The 15,265-nt window shown below is 51.1% G+C and overlaps 2 protein-coding genes across 2 annotated transcripts in view; both read right to left on the reverse strand.

The window, feature by feature from the left end:
- The window catches only part of RAB27A (RAB27A, member RAS oncogene family), a 68,033-nt gene extending 64,051 nt beyond the window's left edge, over positions 1–3,982 (reverse strand). Inside the window, exon 1 of the mRNA XM_055128288.1 lies at positions 3,925–3,982. The gene's annotated coding sequence lies outside the window, so the exon portion shown is untranslated. The remainder of the gene's footprint in view (positions 1–3,924) is intronic.
- Positions 3,983–11,382: 7,400 nt separating this feature from the next.
- PIGBOS1 (PIGB opposite strand 1) lies at positions 11,383–15,230 on the reverse strand. The gene is made up of 2 exons (XM_055127954.1): positions 15,103–15,230; positions 11,383–12,032 (listed from the first exon to the last, which is right to left on the reverse strand). The coding sequence occupies exon 2, from the start codon at positions 11,961–11,963 to the stop codon at positions 11,799–11,801; it is 165 nt and encodes a 54-aa protein (XP_054983929.1). The 5' UTR covers positions 11,964–12,032; positions 15,103–15,230; the 3' UTR covers positions 11,383–11,798.
- Positions 15,231–15,265: the final 35 nt, after the last annotated feature.

The following is a 15,265-nucleotide window of genomic DNA, read 5'->3' on the forward strand; positions in this document are numbered from 1 at the left end:
GGGAATCGAACCTGGGTCAACGGCATGCCAGGCAAACACCCTACCCGCTGTGCTATTGCTCCAGCCCCGCAAATGTTATTTTTCATGAGGGATCACACTCATCAAAATATATAATCCACTGGAATATATATATATTACATATATATCAAGTCTATATATGTGCACAATCCTTTTTTATATTTTTCCATGAAGATATAAGATCAGTTTTTAAAAAATTTTAAAAACAATGGAGGACAGACTTTTTTTAATAACTAATATAAATTAATTTAGACCAGTTAATTTGATTTCAGTGCAAAAGGACAGGAGGAAACCTCGCTCAACAGTCACCAAATGTACCAGCAGCAACAGAGTAAGATGGACTAAAAAAGATACAGGGATTGGCTAAGAAAAACTCAATGTTAAGAGCTGGCAAGACAGTAGAGCAGGCAAGGTGCTTGCGTGACACAAGGCCAACCTGGGTTTGATTCCCAGCACGACATTCAGTCCCCCTCCCCCCACCCCCGGCTCTGCCAGGAGTGAGCCTTGAGTGCAGAGCAGGGGTCAGGCCAGAGCACAGCCAGGCGTGGCCCCCAAACAAGCTCAGAAATGAGCTGAAGTTATGCTTGTCCTCTAGGACACAATGTCTCGCCATGGAAGTAGGGTGATAAACACATGAACAGTTGGCGGTCCTGATGGAATAGGTCATTTAAGGCAAAAATACAAGTCTCAGAGCTGGTAGTTTTATTTATTTGGTTTGGGGGCCACGCCAGGGGTGCTCAGGGCTTATTCTGGACTCTGCACTCAGAGAGCACTCCTGTTGGACTCAGGAGATCATATGCGGTGCTGGGGACCAAACCTAGGTCAGCCACATGCAAGGCAAGTGCTGGAGACATAGTACCTTCTCTACTACATCTCCAGCACCGAAGTTGGTAGTTTTAGATAGAAGCAAAAGAAAGATGAATTCACTCTAGGATAGGAGCAGAGAGGGATTTTTCTTGAATCTCGGAGGAATACCTGGCCCTCCCTAGGTGAGCACGAGTGGCCAAGTGGTAGAGGAAGGGCCAGGGGCCTCCCAACTCAGGACCCAGAGAGAACTTCCCACTGCTGCCATGAGAAGGAACCCGAGCCCTTCCCCTCCCGGGCCAACACCTTTTCCTCTGCAACAAGGGAACACTGTTTTGCTTTTGCAGAACCAAGGAGGAGAGGTTTGGGGTGTGAGCGTGACTATGAATGTGGCTTCCTTCAGCTAAGAGGGAAAGAAACTGAAAACCAGGAGAGTAACCCAGTCCTCCCTCTCCATCCCCTTCTCAGTCACTCAGCACCTGCTTTCCCAGTGCTTCTTATATGCATGATACTACTGGAAACATTTCCAGATGTTGTCCTGTGCAGGGCTGGAGAGTTAGCGCAGGAGCTGCTACCCTTGCTTTGCAGGTGACCAAGCTGGCTCAGTCCTGAGCACTTCCAGTATGGCCCCCCTGCCCCCCTCCCCACCACCACGAAATAAATAACAGAGAAACATAGAGCATTCCGGAGAGGAAACAGCTAAGCGCAAAGGTCCTAAGGTATGGCTGAAAAGGAGTAAGTTAAGGGCAGAGAGCCCGAAGACAAAATCATTGTGGCACTGGGGGAAAAATCTATTAATATTTAAGTATTTCATATTGGGGCTGGGAAGATAGCACAGGGGCTAAGCTCTTGCCTTGCATACAACTGCCCGAGAGTTTGATCCCCAGCACTGAGGGGATCCCCCAAGCACTGCCAGGAGTGACCTCCGAGCACAAAACCAGGAGTAAGCTTTGACTACTGGAGCAAGTGACCCCACCCCAAAAAAAAAACAAATACATATTATAAATTGTCAGTAAATGTTTGATTTATATACCTATTTTATCCTTTGTCCCTCTCGGAGAGCCCAGCAAGCTACCGAGTGTATCCACGCGCACGGCCGAGCCTGGCAAGCTCCCCGTGATGTATTCGATATGCCAAAAATAGCAACAACAAGTCTCACCATGGAGACGTTACTGGTGTCCACTCGAGCAAATCGATGAACAACGGGACGACAGTGCTACAGTGCTACCCATTTCATATCTCCATATACTGGTGGCCACAGAAAAAGTGAAAGAGCATCGTGAGTGGAAACAGTTTTAGCTAAATAAATGGGACCATGAAAGTGGTGAAAACTGGTGTTTCTGCTGTTTTCTCCCCATTGAATCAGTGAGACCTGCTGCGGGATGGGTGCAGATGGGGGAGAGACGGCCCTGGGGTTCACTGCAGGGGGTGGGGGAGCCCAGCTGGAGCTACTGCCAAAGCTGAGTTTCTGGACTCAAGGTGGGGACAGGACGGGGAATGCGGGTTTGGGGGAGCAAATGGGGGAGTCTGGTCTCTCCAGAGTTTTCGGCCGAGGGGGTGGGGCTGGAACCCTGGGAAGGCCTCGCTCTGCGACTCTCAGTGGGTGGCGCTCTGGGTTCGCTCCCGGCACCCGACACCCAATTCCTTACCTCTGCTCTGAAGTCCACGCAGAGGGACTTGAGAAGCAGATGGGGAACTTGGAAGTTTGAAAGGAACCAGAATACCCAGATCTTGGGACAAGGAGGGAGAAGAGTTTTAGTGGTGCGGGGTGGGAGAAGGTGGGGGGGGGCAGAGTGACTTGTCTTCCAGATTTCAGGACTTAATTACAGAATGGTCAAGGACAGTAACACAGCGGGTAGGGTGTTTATGAGGCAGGCTCGAGTTCGATTCCTCTGTCCCTCTCAGAGAGCCCGGCAAGCTACCGAGAGTATCCCGCCCGCACGGCAGAGCCTGGCATGTTACCCGTGGCATATTCGATAGGCCAAAACAAGTAACAGCAAGTCTCACGATGGAGACGTTCCTGGTGCCCGCTCGAGCAAACCCAGCTTAGCAGTCCAGTCATCTTCAACACGAGACCACTGGGGGGGGGGGGCAAATGTGTATTTAGTAGATCGCTCTGAGCACAGCCAGAGGCAGAGGGGCCTGCTTCCATACCACAGGGTGAAAATGAGCCTAAAATGAGAAGTTTGGAAGATGATGCTGATGGCTAAACCCAACACGTTTTCAAAGAGAACCAGACACACACCGTCATGACTTCCGGAGACGCATTCTCGCCCCAAAGCACAAGCCACAAAAGAGAAAGAAAGAAAAGAAAAAAAACGATGAATTATTTATAGTTCACTAGGATTAAAAGACCCAGCTTGGCCCTGGAAATCGAGGAAAGAAAGAGGAAAAGCCAGCTAAAAAAGTACAGAAAAGACAGATGTCAAATGCTTTGTGCATCAGACGCCCCCTCCCTTTGTGCTGTCTATAGAAACCTTCCCCCTCCCCGATTACTAGGGGTGCTAACCCCCAGTTAAACCTGCAGAAACTACGGGGAGGGGGGCATATCTGGCACAATATTGCTCCTCTCTCCCAACCCCTGCGCAGGAGCCCAGGGACTCGGCTGCCCGGACCGCCCCCGCCGGCCGGCTCGGGACAGCGACCCGCCGCGCCACACGTCCCTGCGCCTGGCATCGCAGCGGACACCAGGGCGCTTCGGTGGCTGCACTGGGGTGGGGGAGCCCCGCCACCCACGGGCCCATCAGATTTCCCCCCCACCACCACCAAATAAAAGAGGGGAGAGAGAGCGGTGAGGCATCCAGGGCGGGCGCCAGCAGCACCGACCCGGGGCGAGACGGGATCCCTTGTCCCCTGGCCACGGGGTCCCACACCTGCGCGCCCCCTGCTCACCTGCCACCCCCCCACCGCTCACCTGTCCCCAGCTCACCTGCCACCCCCCACTCACCAGCTCACCTGCTCACCTGCGCCCCGCTCACCTGCGCCCGCGCCCCTCACTCACCTGCCACCCCCCCCCCGCTCACCTGCCCCCCGCTCACCTGCCACCCCCCACTCACTTGCTCACCAGCCCCCCGCTCACCTGCGCCCGCGCCCCCCGCTCACCTGCGCCCGCACGCTCGTCCCGTCCGCTGCGCGCCCTGGGGTGCTCGGCTGCCCGGGCCCCACATCACTTCCCGTCGCGGCGGGGCGGGGCGGGGCCGCTCCTGCCCTGCCTCCTCGGGGCGCTCCGCGAGGCCCCCCCACCCCCCACCCGACGCCTTCCCAGGCCGCAAAAGCCGCGGGTGGGGGCACGCGGCGGGCGCTGCGGGGTGTCGCCCCCCCCCCCCCGAAGCTTTGCCCGAAGGGGCGTCCCGGCGTCGTGGCCGCTCCAGAGCCCGCTGCGGGGCCGGCTGCGGAGCCCTCGGACCCGGACCCGGGCTGCCTGTCCCACCTCGCCTTCCCCCCTGCACACGACCACCACGGGCATCCCCGCCCCCCCGGCGGGGGACAGCAGCGCGCGCGCCCCCCAAGCTGGACATCCTCGGGAGGACCAGTGCCCTGCTCGGAGAACGCGCTCGGCGGCGTCCCCGCGCCCGCGGGTCGCTCTCTGCTCCCGCGCGGTGCCCCCCCCCCCGCACCGTGCAGGGCGCGCGGGAACGAGTCGGGTTTGGGGGGAAAAAGAGCGAAAAGAGCGAAAGCGCGGGGAGGAGACGGACGCCGCGCGGGGCCCGCTGGGCCCGCGGGCCGGGGCTGCTCCCTGGCGGCCGCGTCTCATAGCGTCGCGGGTCGCGGTCATCGGGGGCTGCAAGAGACCCCGACGCCCGGCGGGTGGGCAGACGGTGGGCTTGTGCATCCGAGCGCCGCTGGACCTGACTTGTACGGCCTAAGGAAGTCCAAGCGACCGGAGCCCTGGCGCCCGCTTCTCGAAGCATCCCCGGGCTCGCTGCCCCGGTGCTCAGCTGCTGACTCCTGCAAGCCGACGTGCTCCCGCCTCGAGCATCCTTCCCGTCTGCAGCCCGTGTGCTGACCTTCCCTTGAGCAGGTCGCCTGCACATGACCCGCATACGTCTCCCGTTTCCTCAACGGAAATCATCTGTTGGTGGCTGTTGGTTGGTTATTTTTCTGTTTTTTGTTTTTGGGTTGTTTTTTTTTTTTTTTTGGTGGGGGTGCTGTTTGGGGCCACTCCAACTGGGGACCACAGAAGATAGCGGGATGCAGGGGCCGAAACCTGGCTGGGCCGCATGCAGAGCAAGCGCCCTACCTGCAGTTCTGGTGCCTTGTGGCCCCTGTTATTTTGGTTTTTGTTGGGGGGCCACACCCTGGGGTGCTCAGATATTTCTCCAAGTCTGTGCTTGGGGATTGCTCCTGGTGGCACTGGGGGTATTGTGGCACTAGGGACTGAACCCTACGCCTCCTGTATACAAAAATGGTCCTCTCGGTGTTGAATTTACCTCTCTAACCCCGTAGAAGGCAAGATTATTGGGGGGGATGGGGGACACACACCCAGCTGTGCTCAGGGCTTACTCCAAGCTCTGCACTCAGGATCACTCCCGCTGAGCCCTGGGGTGCTATGGATCAAACGGGTCACCCCAATAGGCCACATGCAAGACCCTACCCACCTTCCTGTCTCTCTGCCCTGGAAACAAATCATCATTCTTAATTTATCTCTAGGACATTTTCAGCTACTAAAGATGAAAGAAACAATTGTCCCACTAGCTAGTGTACATTTCTGTAGATGTCAAGTTAGTTTATCATCTCACCGCATACCACATATCAAATAAATCTCAGGCTAGCACAGCAGGTAGGGCATTCGCCTTGCATGTGACCGACCCGGGTTTGATTCCTTTGTCCCTCTCAGAGAGCCCGGCAAGCAACCCAAGAGTATCCCGCCCACACAACAGAGCCTGGCAAGCTCCCCGTGGCGTATTCGATATGCCAAAAACAGTAACAACAAGTCTCACAATGGAGACATTACTGGTGCCTACTCGAGCAAATCGATGAGCAATGGGATGACAGTGCTACAGTGCTATAACTCTCCTCACCAATGTGGAGCCAAGATTTAGTACACATATGATAACATATCTAGGTTTATTTTATTCTTCTTTGATTTAGGAGTCACACCCAGCAGTGCTCGGGGCTGACTCTGCTTGGCGATCACTCCCGGTAGTGCTTGGAGCATCATCCATGGTGCTTGGGTTTGGGTCAGGGTAAGCCACATGCAAGGCCAGCATCTTCCCCCTACACCATCTTTCCAGTCTCCAACTGATTTATTTTCTACAGTTCCTGAATCTCAGTACAAATATGCTCCAGCATTAAAAACCCGAAGCTGTATTACGAATATGTCTTCTCGGATTTATTCCCCACTGTTCTCTGCAATATTCACTCCCTCATTTGAGGCAGAACCAGCTACTCGGACCATAAGTTTTTTGTCTCAGGAATTTTGTTTTATTTTCTAATGTTTTATTTTCTATTCTAATTTTTTTAATTTCTATTTTCTATTTCTATTTTCTATTCTATTACCACATATTCCTCTGTGAATCTCCACTCTTCTGTGAAGAATTTATTAAAAGGCAGGCAGGTTGCATGTGGTAGGACTCTGTAAGCCTACTTTGTTGGTGAATAAGTGGGGTCTGAGTTAGCCTGGCAAGGAATACACGACACAGCCTACAGAATCACTATGAAAAGGAAGAGACCCGTTTGAACTATTGAAATCCCTCACTTACATATTGCTGGGAATCCAGTTATTCCCACTTCTGAATTCACTGAAGACTGGGTTTTGTTGACCTCAACTCAAAACAAGTTTTTAGAAAACATTTTCCTTGAGATTAGAAGATATAAACCAAAAGATCTTCCTCCCATAGGAACCATCAGTAATGAAAATCTCTTGAGGCTAGAGCAATAGCACAGCGGGTAGGGCGTTTGCCTTGCACATGGCCAACCCGGGTTCAATTCCCAGCATCCCATAGGGTCCCCTGAGCACCGTCAGGGGTAATTCCTGAGTGCAGAGACAGGAGTAACCCCTGAGCATCGCCGGGTGTGACCCAAAAAGAAAAAAAAGAAGTTATAAAAATCCCAGGAATTCTGTGACTTCCTCACCCATTCTTGTTCTTTCCCAGAACAGATTGTTTTTATTGCTTCCTAGTCACTGAATAGAATCAAGAAAATGTCAGTACAGTTGTTGCCACATTTCCTTCTTCCCTGTCATAGTCTCCTTTCTTCTCTATCATCATTAAGTGTTCCCTTCCCCTCCCCCTAACCTTCCCTTTCCCTCTCCCATTCACAGGCACATTCAAACTTTCAATTCACTCTTCCTCAAATGACCAAATAATCCTCTACTTTTCCTGAAAAAAAAAAAAAACTATTAACTCGGACTGGTGTCTATAAAAGAGAGACTATAAAATCAACCTTCCAGAAGTAGCACGGCTGCGATGCGGCCACCTGACATCTGATAGCCTAGTTCTCCCTCTTGGAGAACCCAGCAAGCTACAGAGTTTCCTACCTGCATGGGGAAGAGCCTGGCAAGCTCCCCGTGGCATATTCATATGCCAAATACAGTAACAATGATGGGTCTAATTCCCCTGACCCTGAAGAGCCTCTAATGCGGCACCATTGGGAAGGATGAGTAAAGAAAGGCTGCCAAAATCTCAGGGCTAGGATGAATGGAGACATTACTGGGCCTGCTCGAGCAGATTGATGACCAACAGGATGACAGTGATACAGTGATACAGTGAATTTAGACTGGTAGGGGTTGAGGTGACAGAAAGGAAACTGGGGACATTGGTGGCGGGAAACGTACCCTGGTGAAGGGAAAGGTGATGGAACATTGTATGACTGACACCCAATCAAGAGCAATTTTGTAAGTGTGTATCTCATGTGATTAAAAAAAATTAGCACAGTGGACTTTAAAAACAAACTTGTAGCACAATGATTCTGTATTAAATATTTATCTCCATTTGCTTAGTCACTTGATAGCAAGATAAACAGCGGGAGGGAAAGATTACCAAGACGCATTGGGCATCCTTTTTCACTTCGATGAGAATCCTAGTCTACTGAAGACAGTCAAACGATGTTTGACTTTGATGAGAATCTTATTCCACTGAAGACTGATGACGTGAGAAATCCCCAAGTTCTTTTTTCTGCGCAGAGGCAATGTAGTACTCACCTGAGTAGGCTTAGCCCTATCTTAATAGACCTGAATGTGTGAGGTTCAAATTTTTGGCACAGTGGAAGGTTCTGGACATGCAATGGTCAAAAATTAATTCCAAATCAATCACCGCAAGAATTCAAGGATAAGTTCAAGCAGCACTTGCCCATATTGCATTTCTCCTACAATCCAGGGTCACAGATGGAAAAAGGGTAAAGGGTGGTCCTGACTTAGATGCGATCAAGTTTATCCATAATACTGACAACAGATCTAGGTCCCAGGTAGTTGGGACATGGTTTAGCCACCGTAGAGGATCCCTTATAGTCAAGGTTCGCCCTTACTCCAGGAGGACTGGAATTACCCATGGCTCATGGGAAAGGCAGAATTCGATTCTCCCTCCAGACTTGCTGGACCCCAGTTTACATTTTAACAAGATCTGTAGCACTGTTGTCCCGTTGTTCATTGATTTGCTCAAGCAGGCACTAGCAACGTCTCCATTGTGAGACTTGTTACTGTTTTGGGCATATCGAATACGTCAAGAGTAGCTGGCCAGGCTCTGCCGTGCAGGTGGAATACTCTTGGTAGCTTGTCAGGCTCTCTGAGAGGGACGGAGGAATAGAACCCAGGTGGGCCACATGCAAGGCAAACGCCCTGCCTGCTGTGCTATCGCTCCAGTCCACATAAATCTCTCTATATGAATATATATATATATATATATATTCCCTATCACTCCTGTACTATATATTACCACAATGTACTATGTTTGAATCCCTCTCTCCCACATTGGCAGTAAGCAAGCCCCCACCAAAAGAAGTTAGTAAAACAATAACATACGGAGTATTAACTTCCAATGGACTAAACACATTCAAATAAATTTAACTAACTACACTGAAAACTAGAACATACTATTGAATAAATTAAAGAAGACAAATATGAAGACGTTCCTCATTCATGGGTAAAAAGGTATAACACTGTAAAGGTCACAATCCTCCCTGAAGCAATGCACACACACCATTCCATCCCCATCGAAATCCCAACATGCAATTTTTAAAAGGGTCTTTTCGTGACACTAGTTTATTTTTCTCTCCAAACACCAACTGTAACCAAATGGAGCTAACACAACCAACATTTTAGAATCTTCATAATAAAAAGTAAAGTTCAGAACTAGTAAAGTTTGGCCTTTTAAAACATCTCCCAGGGGCTGGAGTAGTAATACAGTGGATGGGGCATTTGCCTTGCATATGGTGGACCATCGGACCAGGGCTCCTTCCCAGCATCCCATGTGGTCCCCCGAGCTTGCCAGGAGTCACCTCTGAGCATCACCCGGTGTGCCCTCCCAACCCCCAAACCCCCGCCACACCCGCAAAAAAGCAAAACAAAACAAAACAAAACCTCCCAGTTCCAAAATGCCTCGTTTCTTTTCTTTGGATTTTGGCCCCCCCTGGCGGTCAGCTGCTGGCAAGGCAAGCCAACAATACGCTTCATCTCTCTTTAAAAAAAAAGTATTATTATTATTATTATTATTTTAAAGATTTACAAACTTCCATGATTGTGTTTCAGTCATACAAGGTTTAAATGCCCATCCCTCCACCAGTGCCCATCCTCCACTACCGAAGTTCCCAGTATCCCTCCCGCCAACCCTACCCCTTCCTACCGCTTGCCTCTGTGGCGGAACATTCCCTTGAACTCTCTCTCTCTCACTCTCTCTCTCACTCTCTCTCTCCTCTCTCTCGCTCTCTCTCTCCCCCTTTCTTTCTCCTTTCTTTCTCCTCTCTCTCTCTCTCTCTCTCTTTCTCTCTCTCTCTCTCTCTCGTTATGGTTTGCAGTGCAGGTACTAAGCGGCCATCATGCTTGGGCCATAGCCTACTTTGGGCACGCATCTCCCGTCCCAAGCGAGCCCTCCAACCATCACTTACTTAGTGGTCCCCTCTCTATCTCAGCTGCCTTTTCCCCCAGCACGTGAGACCGATTCCAAGCGGTGGAACAATCCTCCTGGTCTTTATCTCTACTATCCTTGGGTGTTAGTCTCCCATTATGTTACTTTATATTCCACAAATGAGTGCAGTCCTTCTATGTCTGTCCCTCTCTTTCTGACTCATTTCACTTAGCATGATACTCTCCATGTCCATCCTCTTCTATGCAAATTTCACGATTTCCTCTTTTCTAACAGCTGCGTAGTATTCCATTATGCTTCATCTCTTAACCACGCACGTTCTCCTTGACCTGCAGTGTGGCTTAACTCAACCATCTTTGTAGTTTTAGCCTTGTCCCAGAAAATTGGCTCAGCCTGATCTCCCTAACCACTCCACTTCTCTCTGCTTCCTGTCATAATGCTGCTTTCCTTTTTTTTTTTTTAATGGAGAAGCTGAGAGCTTCAGAGACAGTACAGGGATTAAGGCTCAGGCCCAAGAACGGGGCTTGGTCCCAGCACCACATAGTTGCTCCACCCTGCCCCCAGCACTGCAGTGCATAGTTCTGGAGACCCCCCTGAGGATTGTATGCTGTGACCTGGAGGCCCCCAGAGCACATCGGGGTGGTCCGGGTACCCCCTGAGCCCCACAGACCTGAGCGGCACCACATCCTTTGGTTCCTGCCTTGAAGCAAAGGCCCAGTTGACCTACTTGTTAGTAGTGGCCCCAGGCCCCTGAATGCCACTTGGGAGATCCAAAATAAGTAACCGTAGCCCTGTAGCACTGTCATCCCCATTGCTCATCGATTTGCTCGAGTGGGCACCAGCAATGTCTCCATTGTGAGACTTGTTACTGTTTTGGGCATATCGAATATGCCACGGGTAGCTTGCCAGGCTCTGCCATGTGGGCGGGATCCTCTCGGTAGCTTGCCGGGCTCTCCGAGAGGGACAGAGGAATCGAACCCAGGTCAGCCACTTGCAAGGCAAACGCCCTCGCAAAAACTCCATGGAAAAGTTCTGTGGAGGTCGATAGTGGTGACTACGCTGTGGTGAATATGCTGTGCATAAAGTGATGGTAACCACAAGTCTCACAATGGAGACGTGACTGGTGCCCACTCGAGCAAATCGATGAGCAACGGGACGACAGTGCTACAGTGATCCAAAACACGATGAAGCCAGTCTGTTGTTTTGCATCACCATATAGCTTTGTACTGTAAGATTTGTGGCCGGTTTGGGGGATAGCTCAAGGGGAGGGTCTCACCTGCTCGCGTGTTGGATCCCTGGTGCAGCATGGCCCCTCGCCCTCCCCTGGTGACCCCCAAGCTCCAGCAGCACCACAGGCCCTGGGAACTGAGCCACCCGCCTAGGGGCCGGGCCGAGCATTGCCATGCTCTTCTTCCTACCCCAGGCTTGGCTGTATGAAGAACACCTGCCTAAAATTTACCTCGCTATTTTATAAACAGACATTCAGCTCAAGACACTGTATATGCTGCATCCCCAGAGAAGTTAACTCAGACTAGGAAACAAGTCCGTTTTTAATACATTCAAGTTTGTTTTTATTTTTGCTTTTTGGGTCACACCCGGCGATGCTCAGGGGTTACTCCTGGCTCTACACACAGGAATTACACTTGGCAGTGCTCAGGGATGATGTGGATTGAACCTGGGTCGGCCACATGCAAGGCCAATGCTCTACCCGCTGTGCTATCCCCAGGGCCCAAGACATTCAAGTTTCCAGTTAAAGGGAAATCACAAATCATGTTCCTGGAGAAAAGACATTGATTACAAGTAAAATTACAATAAACATTAGAAATTAATAGTGCTGGTTTCAAAAATAACTAAAAATCATTATAATTTAGGTTTAAAAATATAGAGAAAATTTTCGGATATTACCAAAGTATATTTTCAAAGGAACATTAAGAAATTACAATTCAACTTCATGTAGCATTAACTTTTCTTCTCTTTTGAATCTGGTGCCGATTTCATGTTTTCTCTTAATTCCTTTTGATCTCTGAAATATTGTTCAAGTATTGGTTGATAAATATATATTCCTCCAGCAATTCCAAGGACGCTGGCAAAAAGCAGCTGTGGAACAGTCAATCTCCCAAACATTTTCAACACAGCAAGGTGCCAATGTCGTCTGGAAAAATTACACTCCACGGTCAGGGAATCTCTCCAGATCTGTGCACAAGAAAACGGAAAAAAATAATAATAACTCAGCATAACCTCCCTTTCAGAATTCATGTCCCGACTTCACTCAAGAATGAACAATGTTTTAGGGATAATATATAAACATCGCTGGTGTAATTAAAACAGGACTACAAATACACAGGTAATACTGAAAATAGTTATTGGATGGGGGAAGACAAAATTAAGTCCTCTTTTATTACAGGACAGCATCAGGGCAGAGTGGGGGGTACTGAGGAAGCAAATCCTACTTATAGTGTTATTGGGGGGGAGGGGAGGACTGGGTCACACCCAGTGGTTCTAAGGACTTCCTCCTGGCTCTATACTAGGCCCACTCCTGGCAAGGCTGAGGGGATCAACCCACCAGGGTCAACTGAGTGTAAGGCGAGTGCCCCACGTATGAGTGCACTGCCCGCCCCTTTCCATCGTTAAAGATACACCCTAAAGCCAGCTTGTGAAAAAGCTAACAGGGTGGTAGGAGGGATACTGGGATCATTGGTGGAGGAGAATGGGCACTGGTGGAGGGCTGGGTAAACGATCACTGTACGACTGAAATGTAAACACAGAAGTTCATAAGCTTGCTACTGTACATCACAGTGGTTCTCTAATAAAAAATTTAAAAAATTAAATAAATAAATTAATTAAAAAGCTAACAACTGAAAATGACATGGGAGTCAAGTAGGAATAGTTACTTTTCATAGAGTCCTTCTTTACTATTTATTTCCAGTCTTCCGGACACATGTTTGCTAAGGAAAATGACAGGTACTGTCAGGATGCCGGGGCAGAGATCAGACAGTACAGAATAAACAGAATTCATTTGCTATTCAAGTTTGACAGAAATACAAAGGAGATACTGGCTTATTTGCTCCTACATATTTTCTTTACTAACAGTACTTCACTGACCAGAAGGTGTGGATGAACCCATACAGAAACCTATAACAATGCTCAAATGTAATTCAATGTGTTTTTCTGGATTGTGCAATGTGATAAATAACAAGTGACTCGAACAAGCTCTGGTTTAACAACTGCCTAAAGTGATTCAAGGGAGCAGGGATGGGCAAAACACAAAAACATTCAGTAGAAAGTATGAGGGGGCTGCAGAGAAATTACAGCTGACAGGATGGTCGACTCGGATCCAGGGCATATGGTCCCCTGAGCTCGCCGTAAGTGATCCCTGAGTGCAGAGCTAAAAGTGCGCCCTGAGCACTGTGGGGTGTGGCCCAAAAATAACAGCAACAACAAAGTTAATCAAACAAAAGATGTGCGCATCTATAGTCATTGCCTGCACTCACTGCCAGGGTATGGAAACAGCCCAAATGTCCAACGGATGAGAGAGAGACAAGGTGTGAGTGGAATACTCTGCAGGTCAGAGGCAACGGGTAAGCGTCACGTTAACTGAGGCCGGGGGAGAAGGCCACGCCCCTGCTCTCCCTTCCCTGGGAAGACAGGGAAAGAGCTGGGGACATTACGGGCTGGACTGGCCCTACTAAGGTCTCTGTGATCTGGGTGATGGAGAGGTGGCAGGTCAGAAGGGCATCGAATCCCTGAGTCAACACCCAGGTAAGCAGGTGATCTAAGTTATAAGAAGTCAGTTTTTCTTAAAGCTGAGTTTGCTGGGGCTGGAGCGACAGCACAGTGGGGAGGGAGTTTGCCTTGCATGCAGCAGACCCAGGTTCGATCCCCGGCATCCTATATGGTCCCCTGAGCACTGCCAGGAGTGATTCCTGAGTGCAGAGCCAGGAGTGATCCCTGAGCATCGTCAGGTGCGACCCAAAACACAATACATAAATACACAAATAAATAAACACAATAATGATATTGTCAAAAACAGTAAATAATAGCAAATAATCTCAAAATGTTAAATAATAATAAAACATGAAATAGAACATTAAAAAAAATTCGTTTGCTAAGGAGCAGGATGGAGGCTAGGGGAGGGGACCTCGGGTCGTCGGTGGCGAGGCTGACACTGGTGACCACTTGTAGCTGGACCGCTGAGGCCCTGAAGCTCCGTTATTCAAGGCCTTATAAATCACGGGGTCTCAGTAAGATATTCGCTCAATCTGGATCCTGAACTGGAAACCAACCGCGCAAGTGGCAACAGACGTATCTGATTCAACATCTTCCCGCGTATCATTACTGATCTTGAAAGACTCCGCCCCAAGGGGCTCTGCATAAACTTGATACAAAGTATCACAACCAACATTTCGGTTCCCAGCACATGAGCCAGGGTCTGTGTGCCAGGCCGGCGCCCCGCCCGGGGCCCGCCTCTCCGCCCCGCTTCATTCCTTATTTCCCGGGACACGCTGCTTAGAGGCTGCCAGAAAGTGGTACAAAGTCGGGTACAAAATTCTTACAGGGGCGCGGGGGGAGGGGGGGACGAGTAGGGTGCCAGGGAGGCAACTGGGGGGCTGGGCGTGCACTTGGCGAGAGGTGCGCAGCTGCAGGGGGGACGGGCCGGGAGAGGGGGAGACGCCCCCGGAGAAGGGGAGACGCCCCCAAAGGGGAGAGGCCGTGGCTGCAGGGGTAGACGCCCCCGGAGAAGGGGAGACTCCGTGGCTGCAGGGGGAGACGCCCCCAAACGGGGAGACGCCCCCGGAGAAGGGGAGACACCCCCAAAGGGGAGACACTGTGGCTGCATAGGGAGACACTCCCAAAGAAGGGGAGGCGTTGCAGCTGCAGGGAGAGACGCCCCCGGAGAAGGGGAGACACCCCCAAAGGGGAGACGCCGTGGCTACAGGGGGAGACGCCCCCAAAGGGGAGACGCGTGGCTGCAGGGGGAGACGCCCCCAAAGGGGAGACGCCGTGGCTGCAGGGGGAGACACTCCCAAAGAAGGGGAGGCGCTGCAGCTGCAGGGAGAGACGCCCCCGGAGAAGGGGAGGAGCCACGACTGCAGGGGGAGACGCCCCCGGACAACGGGGGACGCCCCCTGACAAGGGGAGGAGCTACGGCTGCAGGGTCAGGGGTGGGGGGGGCCGCGCTGGGCCACGCCGCTGGCGCCCCGACCGCTCGGCCCCGGTGCCCGTGCGTCCCCGCGAGCGTCCCGGGCCGCCGCCGCACACTCACGTCTCAGCTCCGCCGGGACCCCCACGATCCCCCCACAGTGGCCGCGCCCGCGCGCCGGGACCCCGAGATTCGCGGCAGCAGAAGACGAAGTGCCCGGGTCGCGCGTGCGCGCATGCGCGCGACCGCCGAGTGGGCGGGGCGGAGTAGCCTTTCCCGGCAGCCC

The sequence above is a fragment of the Sorex araneus genome, chromosome 2 (genome assembly GCF_027595985.1).
Source record: "Sorex araneus isolate mSorAra2 chromosome 2, mSorAra2.pri, whole genome shotgun sequence".
NCBI classification, from domain to species: Eukaryota; Metazoa; Chordata; class Mammalia; order Eulipotyphla; family Soricidae; genus Sorex; species Sorex araneus.